Source organism: Pipistrellus kuhlii, unplaced genomic scaffold, assembly GCF_014108245.1.
Source record: "Pipistrellus kuhlii isolate mPipKuh1 unplaced genomic scaffold, mPipKuh1.p scaffold_m20_p_47, whole genome shotgun sequence".
Taxonomy (NCBI): Eukaryota; Metazoa; Chordata; class Mammalia; order Chiroptera; family Vespertilionidae; genus Pipistrellus; species Pipistrellus kuhlii.
This window is the reverse complement of record NW_023425548.1, coordinates 1715575-1728819: the sequence shown is the minus strand read 5'-3', so window position 1 is coordinate 1728819 and position 13245 is coordinate 1715575. Positions and strand designations below refer to the sequence as shown.

Sequence of the window (13245 nt, the reverse complement as noted above, 5' to 3'; positions counted from 1 at the left end):
AGCCTCTTCTGTGTGGGGGTGAGGACCAGAGACCCCCAAAATACCGTGGCCACAGTGCCCTGCTTTGCTGCCCCACTCCCTGGCCGATGGAGGCCATCCCATCCCAGGGCGGACTTCTGTTTGCTTTGCCAACTAAGCACCTACTGCAGCCCAGAGCAGGCCTTAAGCCCTCTCCCCCCAGTTCACCTGGCCGGCCTGGCCCCTCCCTCAGGAGAGCCAGCTGGCCAGTTCCTGCTGCTCCAGCCCTGGCCTCAGCCCTCTGATACCAGGTCCTGGGTCACTCCTTACCTTTCGGGGTGGCCTCTCCAAATCCTGCTCCCACGCCCCGCCCAACTAGGGAAGTGGTGAGGCCCATGGTGTGCCTTCGGCTGGAAGGCCATGAGATTGGCGCCGTGTAGCCTGATCCTGGACCTGGGCTCCTTTGGCCATTCAACATGGGTCCTGAGCCTGGCGGTGCTTGTTTTAAGCGTTTCAGTGGTAAAGTTCTTAAAACTCAATGCTGTGGCCTACGAGGGTGGTCAGACTGGGCAATAAACCGTATCACCTCCTCCTCCTGTCCAAATGTTTTTATTAAGCACCTCGTGCCCCGATGGGGATGACAGCCTGCCCATCCAATAGGCAACACAGTGCCTGTGACTGAACTGTTTCTTCTACTTGGCCCAGAGCCCACCCAGTGGCCTCAGATGCTTTGGAAAGAGACGAAGTAGAAGCAGATTTCAGTGAGTTAATGGAGATAAAAACTTGCTTCCTCTCAGGCCCCCAGTGCAGCATCTGTCTCCCCATTCCCCTACACTCGGCTCGCTCTGTGGCCCTCTGGGTCCTGTCAGGCCCGCAGGCAGTGATGTCGCAGGCCCTGCCCTGCCCTGCCCTGGTGGTGCCTGCTCCAGCTGCTGCGAGGTGCCCCACAGGCTCTGGATCCTGGATGCTCTGTGGCCCAGGCTGGCCGGCCAGCTCACAAGAACCCGCTCCCCCATGTTCCTGCTGGGAGCACAAAACGGTGTGACTCCGACGCCAGGAATTTTGTGGCGTCAAATGACCCACGAAGTTGATGCAGCAGTTCCGTTTCTGGGAGTTGAGTGTTGCTGAGTGCACTGTAATGGAAGACTGGAAACCCCAGGGTTCATCAGGGACGTGGTGACATCTACAGGGGTGTGTCCACATAAGGGAAGGGTATGCAGCCATTTAACAACAGAGGTTTTCCAGCTCGGGATATCGCGTTGTCCCAGAATGTGTTATATGTAAAAAAGGATGTGAAGCCAAAACCGGTTTGGCTCAGTGGATAGAGCCTGTGTACTGAAGGGTCCCGGGTTCGATTCCAGTCAAGGGCATGTACCTTGGTTGCAGGCAAATCCCCAATAGGGGGTGTGCAAGAGGCAGCTGATCGATGACTCTCATCAATGTTTCTAACTATCTCCCTTTCTGTACAAAATCAATAAAATATATTAAAAATAAATAAATTTGAGATACTTTAAAAAAAAAAATTAAAATTAAATAAATAAATAAAGATGTGCCAAAACCGGTTTGGCTCAGTGGTAGAGTGTTGGTCTGCAGACTGAAAGATCCCAGGTTCGATTCTGGTCAGGGGCATGTACATTGGTTGCGGGCACATCCCCGGTAGGGGGTGTGCAAGAGGCAGCTGGTCGATGTTTCTCTCTCATCGATGTTACTAGCTCTCTATCCCTCTCTTCTCCTCTCTGTAAAAAAATCAATAAAATATATAAAATAAAATAAAGATGTGAAATCATAGAACATGCATGCCATACCTGGGAACTGGACTGTTACCTGGGAGTGTGGCAGGTGAGCCCACTTTCGTGGTGGTAGAGACCCACCTTCCAGGTTGGAGGGCATGGGCTGGGGGAGGGAGCGGGAAGAGGGTCACCAAGAGATATCCCAGGACGTGGGGCCTCAGAGGCCTGGGCCATCCGGTGCAGGCTGGAAGACGGGGGTCAGAAGGAGGCGGCGGCCGATGCCAAACAACACACCATCTTCCAGCCTGGTCAAGAGCCAACTCCCCTCTTTGTAAAATGAACACACGCACGCACCCGCTGTGGGGAGGGAGGAGGGAGGAGCCAGGCCAAGGGCCAGTGACTGACAGCCCCACATACAGGGGCTGCAACTGGGAAACTAGAGGCCCCAAGGGCACCCCCAGCTCCGATTATCTCTGGGTTCTCCTCAAGCCCAACTAGGGTTGCTGTGGTTTCTTGCTGGCGCCTCTGGCCTCAACACCCCCCCACACCCCCCCATGCTGCACTAATGGCTCAGTCTGGGGCTCCAGGGACCTCCCCACCCCCCAGGCTGCTCTGCCAGCCCCCGTGCCCCTCACTGCTGAAACCCAATCCTCTGCGGCAGCTCTGGCTCAGCAGAGCACCAGACCAGCCCTGCTTGCCTCGCAGGCTGCACCCTACCTGCTCAGCACGGGCCCGCGGAGTGGAGCACAGCCTGTTCCTGGACAAGGCCGGAGGGACCCTGCAGGTCACTGCGTCCAGCCCAGCCAGGCCAGTGCCACCCCACCTCCCTTCCGGTGTGGCCCCTCTCCTTGCCTCCCGCCTGCCCTGTCCCCTGCCTGGCCAGACCCTCCCAGACCTCAGACTGACCCTCTCCTGCTCCTCAGCCCCTTCGCCTGGCCATCGGCCCCAGCCCTCTGTTCCCTCCCCTCAGCTGGGCCATGAAGCCCCCCTCGGGGCCGGAGGAGGCCCGGCGGCAGGCCTCGGACATCAGCGTGTTCGCCAGCAGCTGCACGCTACACGGGCTGAGCCACGTCTTCGGTCACGGACGCCTGACGCCGCGCCGGGGGCTGTGGGCCGTGGCCGTGCTCCTGTCCGTGGCCGCCTTCCTCTACCAGGTGGCGGAGCGGGTGCGCTACTACGGGGAGTTCCATCACGAGACGGCCCTGGACGAGCGCGAGAGCCACCAGCTCACCTTCCCGGCCATCACCCTGTGCAACATCAACCCGCTGCGCCGCTCCCGCCTCACGCCCAACGACCTGCACTGGGCCGGGCCCTCGCTGCTGGGCCTGGAGCCCCCGGAGCACGCCGCCTTCCTGCGCGCCCTGGGCCGGCCCCCCGCGCCGCCTGGCTTCATGCCCAGCCCCACCTTCGACATGGCCCGGCTCTACACGCGGGCTGGGCACTCCCTGGAGGACATGCTGCTGGACTGTCGCTACCGCGGCCGCCCCTGCGGGCCCGAGAACTTCACTGTGGTGAGCTGGCCACCCGCCCCGTCCCACAGAGACCCAGGCGTGCCCGGGGCCTGCCGTCCCAGTCCTGGCAGCCCAGGTTCCCCCAGAGCCAGGGGATCTCAACCCCTGTGCCCTGGGACCCTTTCCTTCCCCGCCGGGATGCAGGCCCCCACCAACCAGTACCTGCCTTTCCATTCTGACCAGGAAGCGGTCCTCCTTGGGGCCCCGCTCTGTCACTGCTGGACTGGTGTGCAAGGTCACACCTTCCAGAGGGGGCCTGGCCCGGGCTGGCTGTGGGCTCAGGTCTGCCTGTGGAAACCCCCTACTGGGGGGTGGAGGGACCGGTTCCCGGCAGAAGACGCCACTGTCTGCGAGGGCGGGGCTGGTTTCCCTCTGCTTCCTCACATCTGCCAGTCCTGGAGGGAGGCACCTGGGACCCTGTTTCCCACCCCCACCTCTAAAGACACGCTTGCCCTGTGGACTGGGGCCCTTGGCTGGGGACAGACGGGGTGAGAAGGTGGCGTGATGGGAGCCCATGAGGGTCCAACTGCAGGCGCCTGCGTGGTGGGGGCATTGAGCTGTGGGCCTCCGTGTTCAAAGAAGAAATCCAGAGGACGGGGAAGGGAGAGGTCCGTGGACTGGGTTTGCCTGGCTGGGCCCCTTGCTCCCCGGTGAGGTCTGCACCTGTCTGCCTCCCCCAGGTCTTCACCAGGATGGGTCAGTGCTACACCTTCAACTCCGGCGCGGACGGGGCAGAGCTGCTCACCACCCCCAAGGGCGGAGCGGGCAACGGGCTGGAGGTCATGCTGGACGTGCAGCAGGACGAGTACCTGCCTGTGTGGAAGGACACGGGTAGGGGAGCCCGCATGGGGGCTCGGGGGTGGCCACCAGCGGGTGCAAAGGGCTCTGGGAAGGAGAGGAGTGCTGGGAAGGGACCTGAGGCACGCCCTTCCTTTAAGAGGAGGGAGCGGGCGGGGTGGCCATTTCTGGGGAGAGGGGCTGCAGCCGGGGCCCCAGGAACCCAGGCCTCAGGTCCCCTCCTCCCTCACAGAGGAGACCCCATTCGAGGTGGGGATCCGAGTGCAGATCCACACGCAGGAGGAGCCACCCAGCATCGACCAGCTGGGCTTTGGGGCAGCCCCTGGCTACCAGATCTTTGTGTCTTGCCAGCAGCAGCAAGTATCCTCCCTGGGCCAAGCCCCTCCCGCCGCCAAGGTTCCGCGCCCACCCCACCCCACCCCCCGCCCCCTCAGCCCAGGCCACTCCAGACCCCAACCATGCAGCTCTTCAGACCTGCCCCAGGCCTCACCCCCTCGGTGACCACTCATCCTCCCCGAGTGCCCCCTTCTCCCCAAGCCTCCTTAACCGGCCCCACCACAGCTGAGCTTCCTGCCGCCACCCTGGGGCGACTGCAGCTCGGCATCCCTGGACCCCGACTTTGAACCAGAACCCGCCGGTCCTCTGGGTCCCCCCAGCCCCAGCCCCGGTCCCAGCCCTCCCTATAGCCTGATGGGGTGTCGCCTGGCCTGTGAAACCCGCTATGTAGCTCGGAAGTGCGGCTGCCGGATGATGCACATGCCTGGTGAGGAGGGGGGAGGGGACCGGGTGCCGCGGGGAAGGGACAGGGTGCCATGGGGAAGGGACAGGTGCCATGGGGAGGGGACAGGGTGCCGTGGGGACGGGCCGGGCCGGGAGGAGCCTCGCAGCCGTCACACACGCCCCCCTATCGGGTCCCCCAGGCAGCGCTCCGGTGTGCAGCCCCCAGCAGTACAAGGACTGCGCCGACCCGACGCTGGGTAAGGGGAACGCCCCCCGCCTCCCGTCCCCGCCTCGCTGGGCCCGGGACCCCCGCCCCCAGGGCAGCGGCCCTGACCCAGCCCTGTGCCCGCAGACGCCATGCTGCGGAAGGACACGTGCGTGTGCCCCAACCCCTGCGCCATCACGCGCTACGCCAAGGAGCTCTCGATGGTGCGGATGCCCAGCCGCGCGGCCGCCCGCTACCTGGCCCGGAAGTACAACCGCAGCGAGGCCTACATCGCGTGAGCCGGGGCGGGGCGGGGCGGGCGAGGGCCGGGGCGGGCCGCCTCCTGCCAGCCAGGCCCGTGCCCACCCTGCGGACACCGGGCTGCGTGCCCGCACGGCGCTCTGGACCGCGCCTAACATTCCTGCCGCCGCAAGCGGGGGCTGACCAGTCACCTGGGGCTCTGGAATGGAATCAGACCAGAGAACTCGCCGCCGGGGTTGTCCATGAGCATCCCTCCCCCTCTCCCTTCCCCCAGGGAGAACGTCCTGGTGTTGGACATCTTCTTTGAGGCCCTCAACTACGAGACCGTGGAGCAGAAGAAGGCCTATGAGGTGTCAGAGCTGCTAGGTGTGTGTATGTGTGTGTGCGCGGGGCGCCCCGGGGACGTGTGGGCAGAGCAGGAGGCTGTGAGCTGACGGTGACCCCATCTCCACAGGCGACATTGGGGGCCAGATGGGGCTGTTCATCGGGGCCAGCCTGCTCACCATCCTCGAGATCCTGGACTACCTCTGCGAGGTGGGCCTGGGCCCGCTCCGGGAGAGGGAAGGAAGGCCCGCCCGCGGGTGGAAGGGGAAGTGTGGGCTGACCACCGCCCCCACTGCTTGCCCCAGGTGTTCCTAGACAGGGTCCTGGGATACTTCTGGAACCGGAAGCGCTCCCAGAGGCCCTCCAGCACCCACCTGGTAACAGCCACTCTTCCTCCCCTGCCACCTCCACCTGAGGCTCTGCCTGGCCCTGGAAGCCGGCTGGGGACCGTGGCCATGAGGGGCACGCAGGACCTTGGCTGGGTGGGAGGCCCCTTCCCCTCTGACCCTCTCCCTCCTCCCACAGCTTCAGGAAGGGCTGGGCAGCCATGGAAACCAAGTGCCCAATCTCAGTTTAGGCTCCAGGTAACACCAAATGCCCCCCTAAGGTCAAGGGGGGGGCAGTCCTCCAGAGGGTGACGCTCAGGTCCAGGCGGGCAGGAGCAGTGCGGGGCATTGGTTCAAGGCCGCCTGACCCAGCACCGCCGTCTGTGTCTCAGCAGGCCTGCCCCCCCGCCCAGTGCCGTCACCAGGACCCTTTCTGCCTCCCACCGCACCTGCTACCTCGTCACACGGCTCTAGACCTGCTGCCTGTGTCTTCAGGGTCGAACCTTGACATCTCGGACACGCACTGCCTGCACACGATTTTGCCATCTTCGCCCCAAATAAAGTTCTAGTGCCTCAGCCTGAGCTGTTCCTCTCACAGGCAGACTAGCCAGGCCAAGGTCAGCCTCACTCAGGCACAAGCCTTCTGCCAGCCATCATCTGAGGACACGGTGTCGGAAATGTGGGCGGCTTCCCAATGAACCTGCCATGTCTCTCTGGGGGAGGAGAGGAATAGGGGGCACGGGCCACTTGTGCCTCAGCGGGAAATGAGTCTCAGTCAGACATCTCGGAGAGAATGGAGCTCAAAGCCAGGTGTGCAGGCAGACAGGAGTCCGTGGCCGGACAATCCATTGGGGGCTATCGGGAAGTGGGGAGCAGACAGAGGGATCTCCCACTTCCAAGAACAGCAGCTGTGGTCCAGACGCCTGACCTCCCCTCAACAGCAGAGGCCCAGCTTGGGCTGGCCCCCCTTCTGCTGGTAACACACCCAGCCGCAGCCCACTTTCCCTGCAACCCCGAATGTTAGAAAACAGACAAGGCAGCGGGGAGAGGTGTTCCTGATCTGACTACGTCTGAGTCTCTCCTGTCCCAGCCTGCAGGCCTAGGTGTGCGGGGGAGGGGGGTGGTGTAAAGGTGGGGGGCAAAGAGGGAAGGGACAGGGCAGGTCCCCATGGGGTATGGAAACATCTGGAAACACCCGGCCTCTTCTCCTGTTCCATGGAAGCTTTCAGACACCGGCTGCCTCAGTCCTCAGTCGCAGGCCCCCGCGGCGGAGAAGGTGGTGTGCACAGTACATAAGCACGTGTGGGCACAGCACTGCCCTGAGCCTGGCCACTGGGTTGAGAGCCACCCTCCCTCAGCCCCCGCCCAGGACCACGCACGGCAGCACAGCGGGACAGGACAGGGCTGCACACGGTGGTGAAGCCCAGTAGAAACCCCAACCCAAGCCCACCCTCTCAGCCGCCCACCACCACATCAGCCAGACGGTGGGAAAGGAGCCAATTTATGAAATTAAATAAAGTCTGTAGAGGGAGAGAGGACCCAGGGAGGGCGCCTCCGCCCTCGAGGGCCCAGCACAGCTGGAGCTCAGCACACTGTGCGTCCTTGCTTTCCTCCCCTCCCGGGAGGGGGCTGGGAACGGGCCAGGCCCCAGCCTGGCGGCCCGGGGTCCCAGAGCCTAGGGGGGGCAGAAGTCGGAGAAGTAGGGGTGCTGCAGAGCTTCCTCTGCCGAGATGCGCTGGATGGGGTTGCACTTCAGGAGGTTCTGGAGGCACGGAAGGAAGGCGTGGCAGGGTCAGGCAGGGCCAGCTGCCGGGGCCCCACCCTCCCCCGGTTCCCCTGCTCTTGGTCACCTGCAGCAGGTCCCTGCCTGTAGCGTTGAGCTTGGGTACGACGTTCACCAGGGATGTCGTGGCCGGGTACATCGGGTAGGGCTGCGGGAGACAGACAGAGTCAGACCAGAGGTGTGGGGCACAGAGGCTGCGAGGGCTGAGGAGTAAGGACCACCGCTGAACCATGACACCCCCCCCCCCCCCCCCGTCACACCTTGTAGTCTGGCAGCTTGGTCATGGAGGGCCACTGCTCCTCCGTCGGTGTCCCCAGCAGTGTGTCCAGGGAGTCAAGGATCACTCATGCAGCAGGGCCTCACCCCTGCCCGTCCCACTTTATCCGCCAGCTCATGACAGAAGCAGCCCCAGCACATGGGATTTTCGTTTTCAGTCCCACCTGCATGGTGTTTACCGTGGGCAGGTGGCCCTGAACCATGATGCCTGTGTCCTGAGGACTGGCCAGCCTTCCCCGACTCCCACAGACCCTCCTGCTGATCCTTTTGGCTCCTTGATCCTAAGGAGTCACGTGCAGCTAGAGGAACATTCTCTTGGCTTCTTCCCCCAGGGATACCTCCTTGTCTACATCTCACACTCTTTCCAGCTGGCTGCATGCAGCTGCATTGTGACAACCAGGGGGGGTGTCCCCCACCCTCTGCCCTCCATCCCCTGCCCCTCAGAAACTCTCAGCTCCTCCCATGCTGACCCACCCCTTACTCCCCTTCCAGAGGGCTCCTTACTCCCCTTCCCAAGGGCTGGAGGCGAAGGCAATGGAAGGATATCGGAAGATCCTCTTCAACTGGTCATCTACATCGTTGCCGGGGAAGAGAGGCCGCCCTGCATTGGCCAGCTCTGGGAGAAAGAGGACAGGGTGAGAGGAGCTGGCACGTGAGGAAATCCTCACTCCCAGACTCCCAGCCCAATGGCCCTGCTCCTGCCCCAGCCGGGACCCTCCAAACCCTATCTGTCAGCTCAGAGGGGAGAGAAGTGCCTCTGCAGACCCCAGCATGTCACCTGCAAAAATGCAGCCGGCTGACCACATGTCAATGGACGTGGAGTACAGCTTGGCCCCAAAGAGGACATCCGGTGGGCGGTACCACAGCGTGACCACCTGGAAAAGACCCCACCCACAGGGACCCCCCACTTAGAGGGCTGGGGAGAGGAGGCTCAGATGAGAGAGTAATGTTTGGGTCCTAGAGTAGGAGCTGAGAGAGATGCTCACTGGGGAAGCCCTCCCTCAACCCACGATCCACCCCCCACCCGCTCACCTCAGCCGAGTAACAGCGCACGGGGATCCCAAAGGCTCGAGCCAACCCGAAATCGGCCAGCTTCAGCTCCCCATTCTGAGGGAGATGGGAGGAACAGTGTCAGGGCCGGCTCCGTGGCCCCCCTTCCAGCCTGACTTCCTCATCGTTCAGCCATTGGCTCCAGTCTCCCCCATCTCCCACCTTCTTCCCAAGAGGTACCCTGTTTATGAGCAGATTCTGAGGCTTCAGGTCCCTGTGCAGCACGTTTCGGCTGTGACAAAACCCCAGGCCTTTTAGCAGCTGGAAGAGGAATGACTGCGGGAGGAGCAGGGAAGGGGGCGTCAGACCCTCTGGATGGGAAGCTGTGCCCAACTCCCCTCTTCACCCCCTGCTCTGCTTTGTACCCCCTGGACTTCAGCACCAAGTTCAGCGACACACCACGCACTGATTATCAAGGACTTACTTTGTATCATGCTGGATATTAGAAATGAACAAGGAATGGGGGGACTTACAGCCAGGTGGACCTTCCTACCTTCCTGCCCACAGGGATTCTCCCTTCTCTGGCCTCATTTGAACACCCACATCATAACATATGCATATATTGTGCTGTATTATTATTCAGCATTTGTTTCCCTTGGAGTCTGAGACAAGGCACTTGGTCCCGGGCCTAGAACAGTGTCTGGCTCAGTACTTGTTGAATGAATGATGTATCTCTTCCAATCTTGTTTTTTCTCCTCTCCAGTGTAAATCATGTCACTGAGACAGTTGCTGTCAGGTCAGAGATTATGGGAAAATGCTCCCGGAGAGCAAACACAGGATTCTCTCAGTCCTTGACACCCAGAGCGTCTCTGCTCAGGGCCTGAGCTTGGTGCTCAAAGAGCAGGGACACTGAATGTATACTCAAACCCCCGCCTCCGTGAGATCCCAGAACACCAGTCCCCTCACCTTCACAATTTCAGGATCTAGATCACCATTGCAGCTGTCAAAATATTTCTTAAGGTCCTAAAAAGGGATGGAGTGGGGGAATGGGACAGAGTTTAACCTCAGTCTGGGCCCCTATAGCCTCCCAAGGCTACTGTTCCCCAAGTCCCACTTTCACCTGGTCACAGAACTCAAAAACCAAAGTCAACTTCTTGTCGCTATGCAGGACATCATGAAGCCTAGGGAGAAGGGAGGGCTTAGCCAGGCAGGTCCACAGGTGTGCTCCCAACATCCCTCTATCCGCCCAGTCCTTCTCCAAAGCCCCCACTTCCTTCGGATGGCCACACAGACAAGCAGGAGCCAGAGGGTCTACACACCTGACAATGTTCTTGTGCTTCAGCTCTTTGAGCAGGCAGATTTCCCGCAGGGCAGAACTGGGTACTCCCTACACATGGGAGGGCACGGGGGGGGGGGGGGCACAGTCACATCCCACCCAGCCTGGGCCCTCAACCGCCCCCGGCCCAGACACCCCAGTCCTACCTCATCATCGTCATCCAGTCTCACCCGTTTCAGGGCCACGATCTCATGAGTCTCTCGGTTTTTGGCCTTGAACACTGTTCCGTAGGTGCCTAGTGGAAGGAGGGTGGGGTGAGGGAAAGAATGGGACACCCTTCCCCACCCCAAGACGTCCTTCCCAAAAGGGGAGGTGTCATAGGAGTTATGTTCTGATCCCTGGAGGAGTAAGAAGAGAATGGGGTGAGAGCCGGGTGTGGTGGAGCAAAGCTTTCTGAGTGGGGATGTGGCACAGAAGGGGCCTGCAGGGGCTCAAGGAGGTCCACAGCAGGGAGAGGCTGTGACAGCCAGGTAGGTAGGTCTACAATGAAAGCAGTGCTTTGGGGGGCGGGGGGGCTGGAATAGGGAGCAGGGGTCTGGGAGAGGAATGAAGGCTGGCAGGAATGTTGAGGTTGGAGGTCTACTGACAGAACTGAGGCTGGGGGGGGGGAGGGGGCGGGGAGTGCTGTGCAAGTGGTGCTGAGGGTAGGAAATGCAGGAAGTGCTGAGGTCTGGGGATTGGGCCTACAGGTAGTGCTAAGTTTGGGAGGAGGACGAATGCAGGAAATGCTAACGGGAGGATTGTTGTCTGCACGGAGTGTGGAGCTCGGGGCCAGGGCTGCAGCCAGTGCCGAGGTCGGAGTCTCTGGGCATTGCTGATGGTAGAGGAGCCAGAGATGCAAGAAACGCAGAAGATCTTGCAAGAACATCTCGTGGTCCCATTACCTTCCCCAATCTTCTCCAGTTTCTCGTATTTCTGCATCGCAGCAGCTTCGGGGACCCTTGTGGGCCCTCCGTTTTAATATTCTGGCCCCGGCAATGCAGAGGAGGCGGCACCCCAGCCTCCAGCCCGGCCCCGCCCTCCTGCCTGCCCATGGGCTTCTGGAGCTTGTAGTCCTGAGACGGCCAGGTTTCCAGTAATGCTCGGCGCCCTCGGCCGCAAGTGGACTACAACTCCCAGCAGGCTGTGCTCAGGCTCTCTGCGGCACTCGCTTCCCGGGGCTCGGGTTCCGCGGCGGAGGCAAACCCCGGACTTCAAGTCCCAGGAAGCACCACACATCCGCTTTCCGGGCGCCCGGGCCGCGCCGCGGCTCCCAGTGTGCCCCGCTCTCATTTCTTCCCTTGGCCGCTGCCTTCTTTTGAGAAAGGCCTCTCCGGACCGCACATTCCAGAGTGTAGCGGGGGTGGGGCGGGGCGCTCTCTGAGGTTTGGGGTTTGGTGGCCTCCATCCCGCGCCCAGGTGGTCCGGCTCCGGCCGGGTGGATGGCGTTGAGGTCTCAGCGGCCTCGTGACAATCTCTGCACGGGTTTCCACTTCTCTCGGGGCCATCTGGTGAGCCCGGGGGTGATTGGGGAATGGCTCGCAGCCATCTCTTTCGGATAATGCCTTGACGGGGACCAGCTGACCCGAAGGCTGGGCTGAGAGGCAGGTGTGCTCCATGTGGGACTGGAATTAACTAAGTTCGCCAAAGACCATTCTCTTCTCCGGGCCCACCCGACGACGGTCAATCGCTTCCACTCTGGTCCCGAGGCAAACTGGCTGGAGCCGCTCCCCCGCCCCCAGCCCCGCGCGTCTCCGCAGCCGGAGCCCCAGCCCGCGGGCGTCAGCCGGGGTGTGGCCGGGGCTGGCAGGCTGGCCCCGGCCTCCGCAGTCAGAAGCACAGACCGATGGTTACCCTCGCCGCAGGCCTGACCGCATCCCTTAAGGAGCTGACGATAGATGTCATTGCCTGCTCTCTAATTGTCTCGTGATTGCATTTCTGAGGGCTGTGGACCGAACCAAATAGGTCCCGGACAGCACGTAGCGCCAAGAACCCGAGTTGGTGCTAAAAACGTGTATTAATTCACTCGTTTCTGTCTGGACGTTTTGTGCGTTCACGAGTCTGTGCTCCACCCAGACTGCAGAAAAGAAGCGAAAAGGATAATCCTTATCTGAAGATTTTGTCACTTAGTTGAGAAAACCAGAAGTACACAGATTTTTAAGTGGCAGGTGATGGCGATGAATTGGGCTCAGGGAAGGAGGTCACCGCGGGGAATCTCTCCCAGGCAGGAGTCCCCCGCTTCGGAAAAGTCAAGTCCAGCCCACGGTGACGGGCATCCAACCTCCAGCCCGTAGCACCCCCCTCGCCCAGGCCCCTCCGCCTTTTTCAAAACCAGGCAAAGGCTGGGGCTCTCTCGGAGACACGGGATTGCTGGAGGGGGAGGGGCGGCGGGCGCGAGGGATCCTTAACCCCGATCCCCTCCTATTTCATCCTCCCCGGCCCCAATGTCCCGCTCATCTTCGCGCCTCCGCTTTCCTGCCTGGAAGCCCCAGAGTGAGCGGGCCCCTCTCCGCCCAGAGGTGCCTCAACGGGGCCGGAGCCGGCGCCCCGCGGCCCCCAAGCCCGGCGCGGGGAGCCCGGGCGGCGGCCTTGCAGAGAGCGGGGCCCGCCTCCCGGACGCGGCGCCCGGTGCCTGGCGGTGCCGGGAAGCGCGCTTCCGCCCGCGGGTCTGGCCCCGCTCCCCGCCTCCCCGCCGCCCCATCCCGCGCCGGGGCCGCGCACGGTGCGCCGGGGGGCGCGCACGCAGGGGGCCGGCCTGCCCGCGGCGCGGGGGAAAGTTGAGTTGGGAGAAGTTGAGAGCGGCGGGGGCGAGCCCCGAGGTGGGCACCGGAGAGCCGTCGGGAGCGCGCGGAGGCGCAGGAGGAGCGGGAGAGACCCCCGAGGCCCCCGGGGCGCTGAGTCCAGAGCGAGCGGGTGAGCGGCGAGGGGGCGGCGGGGGAGGGCCGGGCCGCGGGGGAAGGAGGGGGAGGAGGGGGAGCTCGGGACTCGCAGCCGGGAGGGAGTGGAAGCGGAGGAAAGGGCGGGGACTGGGGCGCGGGCGAGCAGTGT

General features: G+C 62.5%; 3 protein-coding genes across 13 annotated transcripts in view; 2 read left to right on the top strand and 1 right to left on the bottom strand.

Annotated features, from left to right (window-relative positions):
* The first annotated feature begins 1781 nt into the window (after positions 1-1781).
* Positions 1782-6409, top strand: ASIC3 (acid sensing ion channel subunit 3). Of its 9 annotated transcripts, none has more exons than XM_045572413.1 (11): positions 2044-3199; positions 3880-4030; positions 4230-4357; positions 4559-4760; positions 4918-4974; positions 5070-5217; positions 5458-5549; positions 5638-5717; positions 5813-5884; positions 6033-6091; positions 6206-6409. In XM_045572413.1, the coding sequence occupies exons 1-11, from the start codon at positions 2666-2668 to the stop codon at positions 6339-6341; spliced, it is 1659 nt and encodes a 552-aa protein (XP_045428369.1). In that variant the 5' UTR covers positions 2044-2665; the 3' UTR covers positions 6342-6409. The 9 variants fall into 9 exon arrangements, with proteins under 9 accessions (XP_045428368.1, XP_045428367.1, XP_045428365.1 ...); XM_036412685.2 differs by having other exon boundaries at positions 2051-3199; positions 6229-6409; XM_036412684.2 differs by having other exon boundaries at positions 2356-3199; positions 6226-6409.
* Positions 6410-7317: 908 nt separating this feature from the next.
* On the bottom strand, positions 7318-11257 carry CDK5 (cyclin dependent kinase 5). The gene is made up of 12 exons (XM_036412689.1): positions 11103-11257; positions 10365-10453; positions 10202-10269; positions 10003-10063; positions 9849-9905; positions 9123-9218; positions 8925-8999; positions 8671-8767; positions 8439-8508; positions 7877-7937; positions 7684-7764; positions 7318-7595 (listed from the first exon to the last, which is right to left on the bottom strand). The coding sequence occupies exons 1-12, from the start codon at positions 11137-11139 to the stop codon at positions 7509-7511; spliced, it is 879 nt and encodes a 292-aa protein (XP_036268582.1). The 5' UTR covers positions 11140-11257; the 3' UTR covers positions 7318-7508.
* A 291-nt stretch (positions 11258-11548) lies between these two features.
* Positions 11549-13245, top strand: part of SLC4A2 (solute carrier family 4 member 2) — a 17002-nt gene continuing 15305 nt past the window's right edge. Inside the window, exon 1 of one of the 3 annotated variants that reach the window (XM_045572404.1) lies at positions 11549-11708. The gene's annotated coding sequence lies outside the window, so the exon portion shown is untranslated. Of the gene's footprint in view, positions 11709-12926; positions 13111-13245 lie in introns of those variants that run through there. The other 2 variants (XM_045572403.1, XM_045572407.1) reach the window with 2 other exon arrangements.